General features: G+C 42.8%; 1 protein-coding gene across 1 annotated transcript in view; it reads left to right on the top strand.

The window, feature by feature from the left end:
- Positions 1 to 12,665, top strand: part of AKAP12 (A-kinase anchoring protein 12) — a 97,208-nt gene that overhangs the window by 18,209 nt on the left and 66,334 nt on the right. Inside the window, exon 2 of the mRNA XM_082215155.1 lies at positions 9,739 to 11,027. Within this exon, the coding sequence (XP_082071281.1) occupies positions 10,881 to 11,027 (147 nt within the window). The 5' untranslated portion in view covers positions 9,739 to 10,880. The remainder of the gene's footprint in view (positions 1 to 9,738; positions 11,028 to 12,665) is intronic.

Below are 12,665 nucleotides of genomic sequence, written 5' to 3'. Positions count from 1 at the left end.
AAAAAGTACCTGGCACTGACCTACTTTCACTGTTCCTGAAACCAAGGGGAGTTACAATTTGAAATACTATCTTGTTCAGAACATTCTTTTTTAAAAAATAAATAAATATACAGTTCATATATGTATATGTTCCAAGTGCACGCACACACTTTAGCATACAACCATTGAAGGGATGGCCAACTCTCAGTGTGGCCCTCAAGTCAAAAAATGTTAGCCACCCATACTTTATAGGATTGCAGTCTTAGGCTAGCTTTTGTCGCTCAGTACTCTATCTGCAACATGTGATAATAATACTCAGAAAAGGGCTGAGAAGCATTACTGAGGTACATACATGAAGCATGCTCTAAAATGGTGTATTAGCCTCTATAAATGAAAAATATGATTCTTGTTATTTTTCCTCCTGCTGCCTTTTAACACATGTTCACCCACATTGCAAGAATCTGATGTCTTTAATTTGATGACCCAGAACAGTCTGGCCTGGGACTAGAAATTTCAACCGTGCAGTAAACAAGCTAAACAGCAGACTAAGTAAAAGCTCTTAAGTTTGCTTATGGCTCAATTTTGCTAAACAAATTGCTGTATATTAATTGCTGTATATTTGCAAAATTACATATTCTTCCTTGTTTTCATTCCTTGTGCATCAGCTCAGTTTTACCCCTTGCGATGTTCTCTCTGTTACCATTTCCCCCTCATTTATCTCATCTCAGTTGTTCTCTGTTCTTCTTCCCTTTGCTGTTTCTCTCTTTCTCATGCCTATTGTCTTTCTTTGCTGTTCAAGTTCTTGAGTCTTTTAGAATCTATTTCTTCTCAAGTTGATAAGTATGCAGGTGTCATCTGTCAGCTATGGAATCTTTCACCAAGGCTTTTCTCCTTTTTGTTACACTGGATAAATGCTCTTGCATCCGTCAAAATCACTTTCTGCACACTCGTTACTATGAGATGGAGTTTTAAACCACCATTTTCAATTCATAAGCAGGTGATGAAAGAGTAGATTTCTAGAAGTGGGCTTTTAATCCAAGGTAGTGATTACAACTAGGGAAGGGCAGTGGCTCTTGCATGCAGAAAGTCCCAGGTCCACATTCTGGCATTTTCAGGTAGGGCTGGGAGAGACTATAGAGAGCTGATGCCAGTCAGTGTAGACAGTACTGAGCTGGATGGACCAGTTGTCAGTATACGGCAGCTTCTTATGTCCCTAGTTGGCTGTATCACTCCTCCACATTTATTGAACTATGATCAAAGAAAGGGGCGGTTTTGTTCTTGGTTAGGAGAATTATTTCATCAACCCCATCAGGTTTTATTCATTCATTCATTTATCATATTCTTCTTCTGTCTATCCTGTGATCAAAGCAGCTTACAACAGTGTCTAGAATGTTAAAAGTATTGCAAAACATTATGTAGTACGCATGCAGTTCTGCATCAATTACGTCCAATACAACCCTCCCCCCCATCAATTCCTAAAATATTCCTGAAAATAATGTATCTTTAATTTCCTTCTAAGTGCTGCTATGGTTCTGCTGTGACGCATGTTCTATATGATGCTGTTCCACAACCCGGGGCAACCACCAAGAAAGCCCTGATTCTTGCTGAGGCTGGTATGGTAAGACTAGAATGTGTACATGTAGATTTTGGTAATGTTTCATGCCCTGTGGAAATCGCCCTTCTGAACTTTGGAAAGTCAGTAAACTTCTTTGTATTTCAGTTTAACCAGACATTTATTCCTAAAAGAACTTTGAGATCTTCATATTAAAGCTCCTATTCAAGAGCAAAATATTGGTTTTTTAAATTCCTTGTTCTGTTAGTAGCTTTGTTTCTTTTTGCAGCTGTTGGATACCTACAGAAAACCTGCCTTCCAGCAAGCAGTTCTCGACGCATATTAATTGGGCTCAGAGCACAAGGAAATCCGACTCTTCAAAGTAACTGACTGCACATTAGTCTGTTGCTGGGCTTGAAGCCTGGTTTATGGGTAGCGAACAATTATAAAAATTAGCATAAAAAATAATTCTAGAGATCATGAGAAGATCATATGGTCTTCCACCCTCTGCTTGCAATTAAGACTATTATTGGCTAAGGCTTTTGAATCTGCAGTGCATCTTACAAAACAGAAAAATAAAATAAGAGTTATTAAAGGAAGATGACCCAATTGTGCAAATCTTAGTGAATATACCATTTGACTTTTGCTTGAAAAACAGATGTATTGACTGTTTCTGAGAAGTTCAGAAAACACCCCCAGTTCAATAATTTTATCAGACATGAAAGCAGCTCCTAATCAATTTTGATCTTGCTGAGAAATTCAAGTCCAAAAACAGTAAAATAGAAGCTGGCAGGTCAGCCAAGGAAGTATTCTTGCTCATCTACTTTTTCCTGATTTAACTCTTACCAAGTATAGCTTGACATATGGGCCATTCACTTGGCTGTAAAAATGACAACAGTTGTGAGAGTGCCTTTTAAAACAAAATTGACTTGTTAAAGAGCACTCACTGGGCTGACCCATTAATGTATTTGCTATTTAAAACTGTTTGTAAAAGGAGTGAGTCTTCTTAGTATTTAAAAGATTAACTCCATGACACTTTTTTATATATATGAAAAAAAACCTTGATATTTAAGCCTTACAGGATTCCAGTGATTACGGTAGTTTCCTCAATGCTAAGTCCTCTCATTCACTGCACTGGCACTTTGAGTGTCCCATGATATGCCTTTAATTTTGATGTCTCAGATACTGCCAATCATCACAACAATCTGGCATACTATTTGTGTACACTGCGGCCTCAGAGAAGTCCAGTTGCCATCAAGTATTCAATTATTCAATAATCAAAAGTATAACACTGATGTGCTAAACAACATCTACAAGATATCTGATTTATGATCAATATTCAGTATCACCATTTTAAATACCGTATTTGTATTGTTCGCTCTATAAGACGCACCAGTCCACAAGATGCACCTAGTTTCTGGAAGAGGAAAACAAGAAAAAAAATATTCTGAATCTCAGAAACCAGAACAACAAGAGGGATCGCTGCGCAGTGAAAGCAGCAATCCCTCTTGCTGTTCTGGCTTCTGGGATAGCTGTGCAGCCTGCATTCGTTCCATAAGACACACACACATTTCGCCTTACTTTTTAGGAGGGAAAAAGTGAGTTTTATAGAGCAAAAAATACGGTAAATATGCAGTGAGAGACATCTACTCAGAAGTATGCTCCAGTGATTCCTTGTGTGATTCTCTTGCTATAAAAAAATCTTAACTTCAATAGGAAGGTCTTGATTTTCTATTAAAGACAATAGTTCTCAAAACATGTATACATCTAATTAAAAACCCCCAATCACTTTAAGGCTTATCTACTCACTCCTAATGGTATATAGTGGGAAGCGGGTGGCACTGTGGGTTAAACCACAGAGCCTAGGACTTGCCGATCAGAAGGTCGGCGGGGTGAGCTCCCATTGCTCGGTCCCTGCTCCTGCCAACTGAGCAGTTCGAAAGCACGTCAAAGTGCAAGTAGATAAATAAGTACCGCTCTAGCGGGAAGGTAAATGGCGTTTCCGTGCGCTGCTCTGGTTCGCCAGAAGTGGCTTACTCATGCTGGCCAGATGACCCGGAAGCTGTATGCCGGCTCCCTCAGATAATAAAGCGAGATGAGCGCCGCAACCCCAGAGTTGGTCACGACTGGACCTAATGGTCAGGGGTTCCTTTACCTTTTTACTAATGGTATACAGTGATCAGAATCAGTTCAAAGTTTTTTGTTGCCCTGAGCAGCAAAACTTGCTTCCCTCCTTTCCTTCCGTTCACATTTGAATCTTCTTGCTTGTTGAGAAGCATTAAATTACCAAGTGTTGCCTATAATCACATTTTTCTTGTTTTTGTTTTAATTTATTTAACAAAACATTCAGGAATCATCTTGAAATCATTTCGGAGTAAGCTAAACAGATTAAGGTATTAGGATGGCCTTCTGAATGAGACCAAAGACCCATCTAGTTCAACACCCTGAAGCTCACTTTGGCAGCACATATACTATAAACCTATAAAAATACACAGAGGTTAGCATATTTAACATCCAGCATTCTGCAGCCAGATGCTTTGGGGTATGTAGGACATGAAGGCTTCATCCCTCCTTCCCTGCTTGTCTCCTAGCCATTTATATTCAAAGACCTACTTCTTCAAATAGACATTTGTACAGAATAGACAGACAGTACGTGGAGAAGCAGACTGCAAAATTAAGTACATTGTAATGCTGAAAAAAAGGGCAAAAAACTGCATTTCCAGTTGTTTAAATGAGATTGAATGATTGTGCATATAGGCTGCTTTTGGTCACACTGTGACCTCAAATTGGTTTCCAGCATGCAGATAAAATAACATACCACTTAAAATTCATAAAAGCAGTAAAATACAGCAACGGTTTAATCTGATACTAAGTACAGGCAGCTGAGCAAGGTAAACAAATCTTGTAAAGGCATCTCTCTATGATCAGATCAGAAAGGTAACATTTTCCCAAACCACACCTCATATCTCTTTATACCCATGAACAGTCCCTAATGTGGGCAAACAGACAAGAGACAGACAGACAGATAGTGGTTCCAGACTAAATTAGGTACAGTATGTTTTAGCCTCATTTAAATCAAATTGATTTCAGAGGGACTAAAGCATGACTAGTCTGAATCCCTACCCAGTCTATCTAAACATCTTCCTTGATGTAAACATATGTTTTATCATTCTGACTTCAAAGGTTTATTGTTAATACAATCTGAGGTTGGCATAGCATAACACTGAGATACAAGGAAGTTGAAAACGAGAAAGACTACCTTTCCCTCCTACTTCTCTAGCCCACAGAAACCTCTTATTAGATGAGGCAGAAGAGCACAATGTGTGGTTATTTTTATCACCCCAAACAGGAATAAACTTCATTCACAGAAATATCATTATAGCCATGTGATTCTTGGTTGCAGGGTAGTATAGAAAACAACAACAACAACAACAACAATGGTGTTAAAGCAGCAAAACTGTGTCTGACAACTAGTCCCCCCCTCCCCGAATGAATTAGTGAGGTAAGGATGATTGTGGCTGACAAACACATAAGTAAAGGGACCCCTGACCATTAGGTCCAGTCGTGACAGACTCTGGGGTTGTGGCGCTCATCTTGCTTAATTGGCCAAGGGAGCTGGCGTACAGCTTCCGGGTCATGTGGCCAGCATGACAAACCAGAGCAGCGCACGGAAATGCTGTTTACCTTCCCGCCAGAGCAGTACCTATTTACCTACTTACACTTTGACATGCTTTTGAACTGCTAGGTTGGCAGCAGCAGGACCGAGCAACGGGAGCACACCCCGTTGTTGGGATTCGAACCTCGAGCTTCTGATCAGCAAGCCCTAGGCTCTGTGGTTTAACCCACAGCGCCACCCGCAGACAAAAACACATACCTAGGTGCTAAATGGGGGGTATAGAGGAATTAGAAATATTTCTCTGAATTTGTCTATGGTAAGGGGATTGATTTTACATAAAGGGTAAAGGGGACCCCTGACCATTAGGTCCAGTCATAACCGACTCTGGGGTTGCGGCGCTCATCTCGCTTTAGTGGCTGAGGGAGCCGGTGTACAGCTTCTAGAAGGTCATGTGGGCAACAAGACTAAGCCACTTATGGCAAACCAGAGCAGCGCATGGAAACGCCGTTTACCTTCCCACCAGAGCGGTACCTATTTATCTACTTGCACTTTGGTGTGCTTTCGAACTACTAGGTCAGCAGGAGCTGGGACCGAACAATGGGAGCTCACCCCGTTGCGGGGATTCGAACCACCGACCTTCTGATCGGCAAGTCCTAGGCTCTGTGGTTTAACCCACAGCGCCACCCACATCCCTTGATTTTACATACCCTATTATTATTTCTATAGCTATAGGCTCCTCTTAAAAGTGAGCTTCAATTGGACTTTGCCAACATTCTAGTGCATAGTTGTGACAGTTGAAAAACAGCAGTTAAGAATGCAGCAAAACCATCAGTGGGCAGGGGGAAAGAATCTGTTCAAGCAGAGGAGCTTTTATCTCCCCTTGGTGGTATTCCAACAGCTTCACAAGGTTGGGTAAGTGTTTATATATAACAGAGTATCACCTTGATGTTTTACGTTGGTGTTGTATTTGTATTACGTTTTAGCATGTTTCGAAACATTGATTTTGAAGTCTGTTTGGAAGTTCAGTGGCAAGAAACCAACAGCACAAGAATATATTTGCGTGCTAACGTTTCGGCCATTAGTTTCAGAGCTGCCTTTGGCATTACTTTTTAAGACCAGCAATTGTTGCATAGCATACATTGCATTGGAGTGGGGAACCTGAAACCTTCCAGATGCTACTGTATTGCAAGTCCCATCAGCCCCAGTTATAATGGCCCATGGACAGGGGCTGATTGGTGCTCTAATCCAGAAATATCAGGAGGGCTACAGGTTCCCCATAGTTACATTTCCTTGGTCTGATCTTAGAAGACAGCAATGCAGGAAGCCAGTCTGTTAAACACTCTCCCTGTGTCACCGGTTTCTCAGCAGATTTAACCTCAGCGCCTTTGAACCTGTTGAATATAAAGGCTCCACTACTGTTTAACTGTTGTTATGCCACTTCTCATAGCAAATTGGGATGCTTCCTTGTGAGTAGTGCAACTGAACAGTGGTGCAGCCTGGGGGAGTCACAGGGGCGATTGATTGCCCTGAGGGGGAAATTGTTCGGGGTGCAAAATTTCAACACCCGGTGCTGCCTCAATACAGCTGTGCGCTTCCATCACTGGGCTCTGTTGATAACAGCTTCTCTATTCAAACTGGGAAGTGACCTTTCCAGACAACAGAACAACTTTTCTTAATTCTGCAGTTACCATCTTCTGGGTGATGCGGACGCTGTTAGGCAGTTGAATGTGCATGCATACTCCATCCCCCCCCCCGGCCCCCGGCAGCCCTGGGTGCTGGCAACCCACACTATGCCACTGCAACTGATTGTCACACTGCTTCTCAGCTGTCAGATTGGTTACAACTCTTATCAGCTATTCAGGTACTGTTATGTGTTGGGAACATCACAGGAAAACGAACTCATTTTTAACACATAATTACATTCTTGCAAACACAACTGAAAATGCGACATAATCAGGGACCCGAATGCTTTGGAGTTCCTAGGATATGTTTGGAAGGTGCCAGTTTGGTACACAGTCAATTACTTATGTTATAAATGGTGTTGTTCTCTCACCTTTTGAAAGTCATTATTAGTGCACAAAGAAAATAGGAAGTTAATAAAGAAAGGGACTCAAGGATAAAGTATACTAACAGAAATGCATGTAAGGTGGGATAGCCCATGAAAAAGAAGTCTGTGAATCAAAGATTGGTGAAAACAAAAGTATAGCATACATGAGTACTGAAGGATTAGACATTACAAAGATTTTAAAGAAAACCTTACACATATTCTCCTCCATTTAAAAAAATAATATCAATAATTCACTATCCTGTTCTAACTGCCTCAATTATTTAACATGTTGTTTTGAGTAAGACACAGAATAAAAATACTGCCCATTAACCCCTGATTCTAAATACTTTTACTTTGTTTTGCTGGCACTTGCTTCCAAATAGGATTAAGACGGCATATCAGTTATCCAATAAATAACTGTTTTAACACTAAATCATGGCAACCCACCCTGTATCCTCTTCATAATGGTACAATAATAATTTCCTATCCTGAGGAACTGTATTAGCGGTGGGAAGCTGATAGTAAAAAATGTATTAGTTGAAATGATTACCTTGGAACAATGAACGTTTGGTCTTACAAACAACTGCAGAAATAAATGTTGAAATGACTCTGAGGTTTACCGGTAGATGTAGGAAAAAAAGGAATGGGATTAACCCAAAGTAAATAACCATAAGGATTAAAAAAACTGTACTATTAATATATAGTTTAAAATATAGTTTAAAATTCTTTAAACATTTATCAGTGAGTCAAGTATTTGTGCTGAAATTTTACTTAAACAGCAATTATGAATTTGTTAGGTACTTGTATTAAGCCAACTACTGCACCATGGGAAAGGAAGCTGAATTAATTCAGTATCAGGACACACAATCCTATGTTCCTTGTTCTGTTTTGTTCACCACTGTAACTTAACCTGAGCTATTGGAAATAGCATAAAGGACCTGTTTTGCATGAAAAGAAATCTGTATTTATTCTGATGCAGCATTAGGGGTTGAAGCCTTGCTTTGTTGGCTTCTTTTTTGTCAGCTTTACACTGAACAGAACCTCACTAATCAGATATTAGGAGAACTAACAACACTCTGTAAATACCTTTTGAAATTTGGTGGAAGAAAAATATGTTGGGGGGGAAATTAGATAGGTTCCTCTGCAAAGCTGTAAGTGAAATTGCACCTTTAACTATGGATTTTTACAAATATACCAATGCACATATATTTTACATTTTCACTTAATCATACTTTCAGGATAGTAAACCCCTAATATCAATGGACTTTATTCCATATATGCTTAGAGTTGCAGGCTCATCTTTGAACAAATACATTCTAAGGTTCAGATTCCTTACATAATAAATACGGTAACTGTATAACCACTTCCTCAGTCTAGACTAGTCATGACTATTGCATGGCTTTGAACAGGTAACTATTAGCATCAGTGCATGTAAATAACACACTGTGTGAGCTGCAACCCCACACCTAGCAAAGCATTTCACCTTGGGCTGAGATTACTACCTCAGACAAAGGAGATGGTGCCCCCCTTTCCATTTTCCTTCAGAAGTTGAGTGAACTTTACTTCAGTGGTACAGCATCTCCCATCACACTGAAGGGGAACAGACTTGCTTAGGGGATCCAGGGACGTTGAGGGTGGCAACACTCAATAGCTCCTGGTTAGGGTGTTATAGGAATTCTAAAGTCTCATATATATATATAAACCAGTATTTTCTTACAACAAGGGGAAGAAAACGAGAGAAGGGCACAGCTTTGTCCTCCAACATTTTGCCACCACTCTCTGTCTCTGGTATCTGCCGACTGAGGTGACCACCTCTATTTGTCTAATGCTGGGAGTGCCCTGTGACTGCAGTCTTTCATTGGAAAACAAAACCCTGACCAAATACATTTTAGTAAAAATGGGTGAGTGGCAGATATTGCTATCACTTTAATAATGTCAAAAGAAAGGTAAACTGTTCTATATGCTATGAGAAAATCCAACTATTATATCCCAGAATCCTGGGAACTGTAGTTTGTTAAGGGTCTTGGGAATTATAGCTCCATGAGAAAGAAACTACAGTTCTCAGTATTCTTTGGGGAAAACTATGTGTGACATATTTACAATGCAATCCTATGCATGTCTACTCAAAAGTAGGTCCCATTGAATTCAGTACATCTTACTCCCATATACACATGTATTGGATTGCAGGGTATAAAGTGCTAGGACTTTTTAAAATAACTCAAAGTAAACAAAATATCTGTTTTCAATTTTGTTGAAAGACAGCTCAGTCATTGCCAATTTAGTATCATCATATGAAGAAATAAAAAGCCATCAATATTTTATTACATTTCAGCAACTGCACTTTTCTTGTCGATCTCTGGAAAATCTCCAAACATCAAAATACGATCCTAGTGATTCAGATTAGGCCTGTCTCCATGGCTTTGCAATGCTACTGGTTAATGGCAATTATTTTACTGGCAAATCTAGCAGATCTAATGCTATACCACTTTGCACCCCCCCAAAAAAAAAACCCCCAGAAGACTTAGACAAGTCACTTGCCAGCAGTAGACTATCACATAGATAGCACAGAACAGGGTACCTTCACATCAACATGAAAACCAGGCTTGTGGGCCTAGATAGGAGTCAGGCCTGCAGGTCTGCCAGTCTCTTCTGTAGTGTTATACTGCCGTTCGAGTTGGCCGCCGATGGCACGGGCCCAGGGACACACAAAAATAATGTCTCTCTACTCTGGCTTGGAGCCCGCCTGCCTGTGTGCCAGGTAGGGCACACAGGCTCCTCTGGGCGCCTCAGCTCCCTCCTTAGGTGACCGGCTAAGGGTTCAAGAGACAAGGGCGGCGGCGACACTAATGCAGCTCCTTGCCAACAGCACAAAGAAGCCTAGGTACGCCTCTGCATGGAACACTTGCGGAAATAGAAATTGGCCACCTTTGATCTACTCCCATTTCCCCCCTGTGTTTTGCTGCATGGGAAGTGTTGAAATAAGGGACGTTTGGTAATTCTAGTCCCTGGTGATTTATGCTTCGAGTACTACAGTAGGCACGGCCGCCTGCCTTTGCTGGGGTGGGAGGTGGGGAGCACATCAAAAATGCCTCGTCAGCTGAAGGTCACGGAGACGTAATAATCTGCAGAGCCACTTTCCCTCCAGCTCTCTCGGTAATGGAATTAAGGCCCATTAATCTAGCGCGATGGCGAGAGCGGGAGGCGACTCTTCCTTAGAAGGGGCACTTAGAAAAGTCAAAGAACTATCTCTGTGGCGGGGAGGGGGCGAAGAAGGCCAGGGGGGTGGGCAGCCACCTTGGTCAGAGGTGGCGGGATGTTGTCTCTCTCTCTCTCTTTCTCTTCCCCCGCCCCTTCTCGAGTCCAGGTTTGATGCTGCAAGGCGTGTCCGAGGCTCTGCTCATGTGATGGAGCAGGAGGGAGAGGCGGGCGGGAGGACCAGAGAGGAGCTTGTTCTTTCCTCCCCCCCAGCTCTCTAAAGGAGTTTGCAGAAAGCTACTGGTTTCCTTCAGTCGCAGCTTGAGCGCTCTGCTGAGCGGCCGAGACTGAGGCGAAGGGCGCAGCTGCCTGGACAGCTTCATTATTGCTCTCCTCTCTTTTATCATTCCTGGGCGGGAAGCGTCGGGTCTGGGCAGCGGAGGTGAGAGACCGGCGTCGCGAAGCAGCCGCGCACCGAAGAGAGCGAAGCCATGGGAGCCGGCAGCTCTGCGGAGCAGCGGAGCCCGCAGGACGGGGCCACTGCAGCAGAGGAGTCCCAGCCCAGCAGCCCTGCGGGAGAAGCGCCCACGGCGGCGGCGGGGGGGGCCGAGCCGGAGCAGCCGGAGGATCCCGCCAAGGTACGAGCCTCGGTGCCATGCTGCGCGCCTGGGAGAGCGCTAGGGGGGCCGGGGGGTGTTTTGAGGCCGCTCCGCCTCAGTCAACTCAAACTTTCGGGGGGCGCCTAAGCACCTGCGAAGGGGCTGGCGGGCACCTGCCTCCCCTTCGCTCCCCCCCGTCCGCGTCCTCTTCCACCCCCCCAAAAGGGGTGAAGTTTGGCGGGGTGGGGCGTGGCGCCCGCTCGGCTCGGCTCTCCTGAGGCGGGGAACTGCGCAACCGGCACCTCCGCAGTAATAAACTCCTCTCTTCCCTTTGTCTGTCAGAAGGGCGGCCAAAAAAAAGTATTTGGCGCAGGCGAAGGGCGGATGAGTAGCCGCCGAGGCGCTTCGGGGAGCCCCCAGGCCCCCCAAGAGCGCGGCCTGGCGTCGCCCCCCCCCCCCGCAGATCACCTCATGCCCTCTTCCCTGGGCGCTTTTGGGGGCGCCCTATTGTATTCGGCTGTTTTGCATCTCGCCTAGTTTAGGCTCCTGTGCGCAAGGTATTGCGGTGGGGGGGGGAGCGAGTTAAGGCAGCCTCCCCTCTTGGTTTTCCTTTTGTGTGTACGTATGGATTGGTGTGAGAAAAGACCCCACCCTATGGCCGGACGGCAGGGAGTGGACTGTGCTGTGCCAGGACTGCAGTCCTGCAGTCAGCCAGGGCTTGGTGGTACCCAGGGCTGCTGCAGTTGTAGCCTCTTTTCTTTCTCAGAGGATGAAAGTGAGAGGTGTGTGTAATCCGAAAGTGAGGGGTGGGATTAAGAAAACAAACGGGAAACCCTTGGTGTTTTCTGCACTGACAAGTGTTTAAAAAACCAGCTCTATCCTGCCCCCTCCTCATATCGATCTGCTTCAAAGTACAGCACGTGTTCAGAATAGACAAGTTATTGAACATTCTTCAGTGTTGCATATGAATAATGTGTATGCATTGGTTGCAGCGAGATACTTTTAAATAAATGTCTGCAGTTTCTAGAACTACAGATATTCCTATAAGTAATAAGCTGTATCCTTAACTAACCAAATAATTTTACTGAATATCCTCATAAAAGTTACACATACAAATAGCAACAGAGAACTTAGAGAAGCAAAAAAGGCTCTCTTAATGCACATTTTCTGTGCACTTTTCTGAGTTACATTTTGCAATTTTCCAGACAAAATTTCTTGTTTCGGATAAGGATGGTTTCTTGCATTATGCTATTTTTCCACCAATATTCCAATAAGTATTTTTCTTTACTTTTAAGAAAATAGTCAGGTTTATTAAGCACACTGATTTAGCTCAATAAAGTTTTTTAAAAACAATTTAGATACTTATTTTAAACTCTAGATGGAATATTTCAAGCTTGCTGTTTTCCTAATCTAATGTGTGGGTGTTTCTAAAGCTTGAGAACTGGTTGTGACTTTGTTTTTGTGACCTTGAGTCTCAGATTTTTAACTCACAGGAAGAATTTTCCATAGCTGCTGCCCTACAGTGTTCACTGTTGAGGGTGGTATTTTCAAAAGTGTTTTAAAGAAGTTAAAATGGAACAAGTAGTTTTAATGACTTGAAAGAAATATGTCTTCTGATGACACCTTTCCAAAGTAAAATTTCACAGTGTACGCACAGTTTGTTGCTGTGAGATAATT

This window comes from Podarcis vaucheri (genome assembly GCF_965113315.1).
Source record: "Podarcis vaucheri genome assembly, chromosome: 3".
Taxonomy (NCBI): Eukaryota; Metazoa; Chordata; class Lepidosauria; order Squamata; family Lacertidae; genus Podarcis; species Podarcis vaucheri.
Note: the sequence above shows the minus strand (reverse complement) of the source record. Positions and strands in the feature narration are given on the sequence as shown.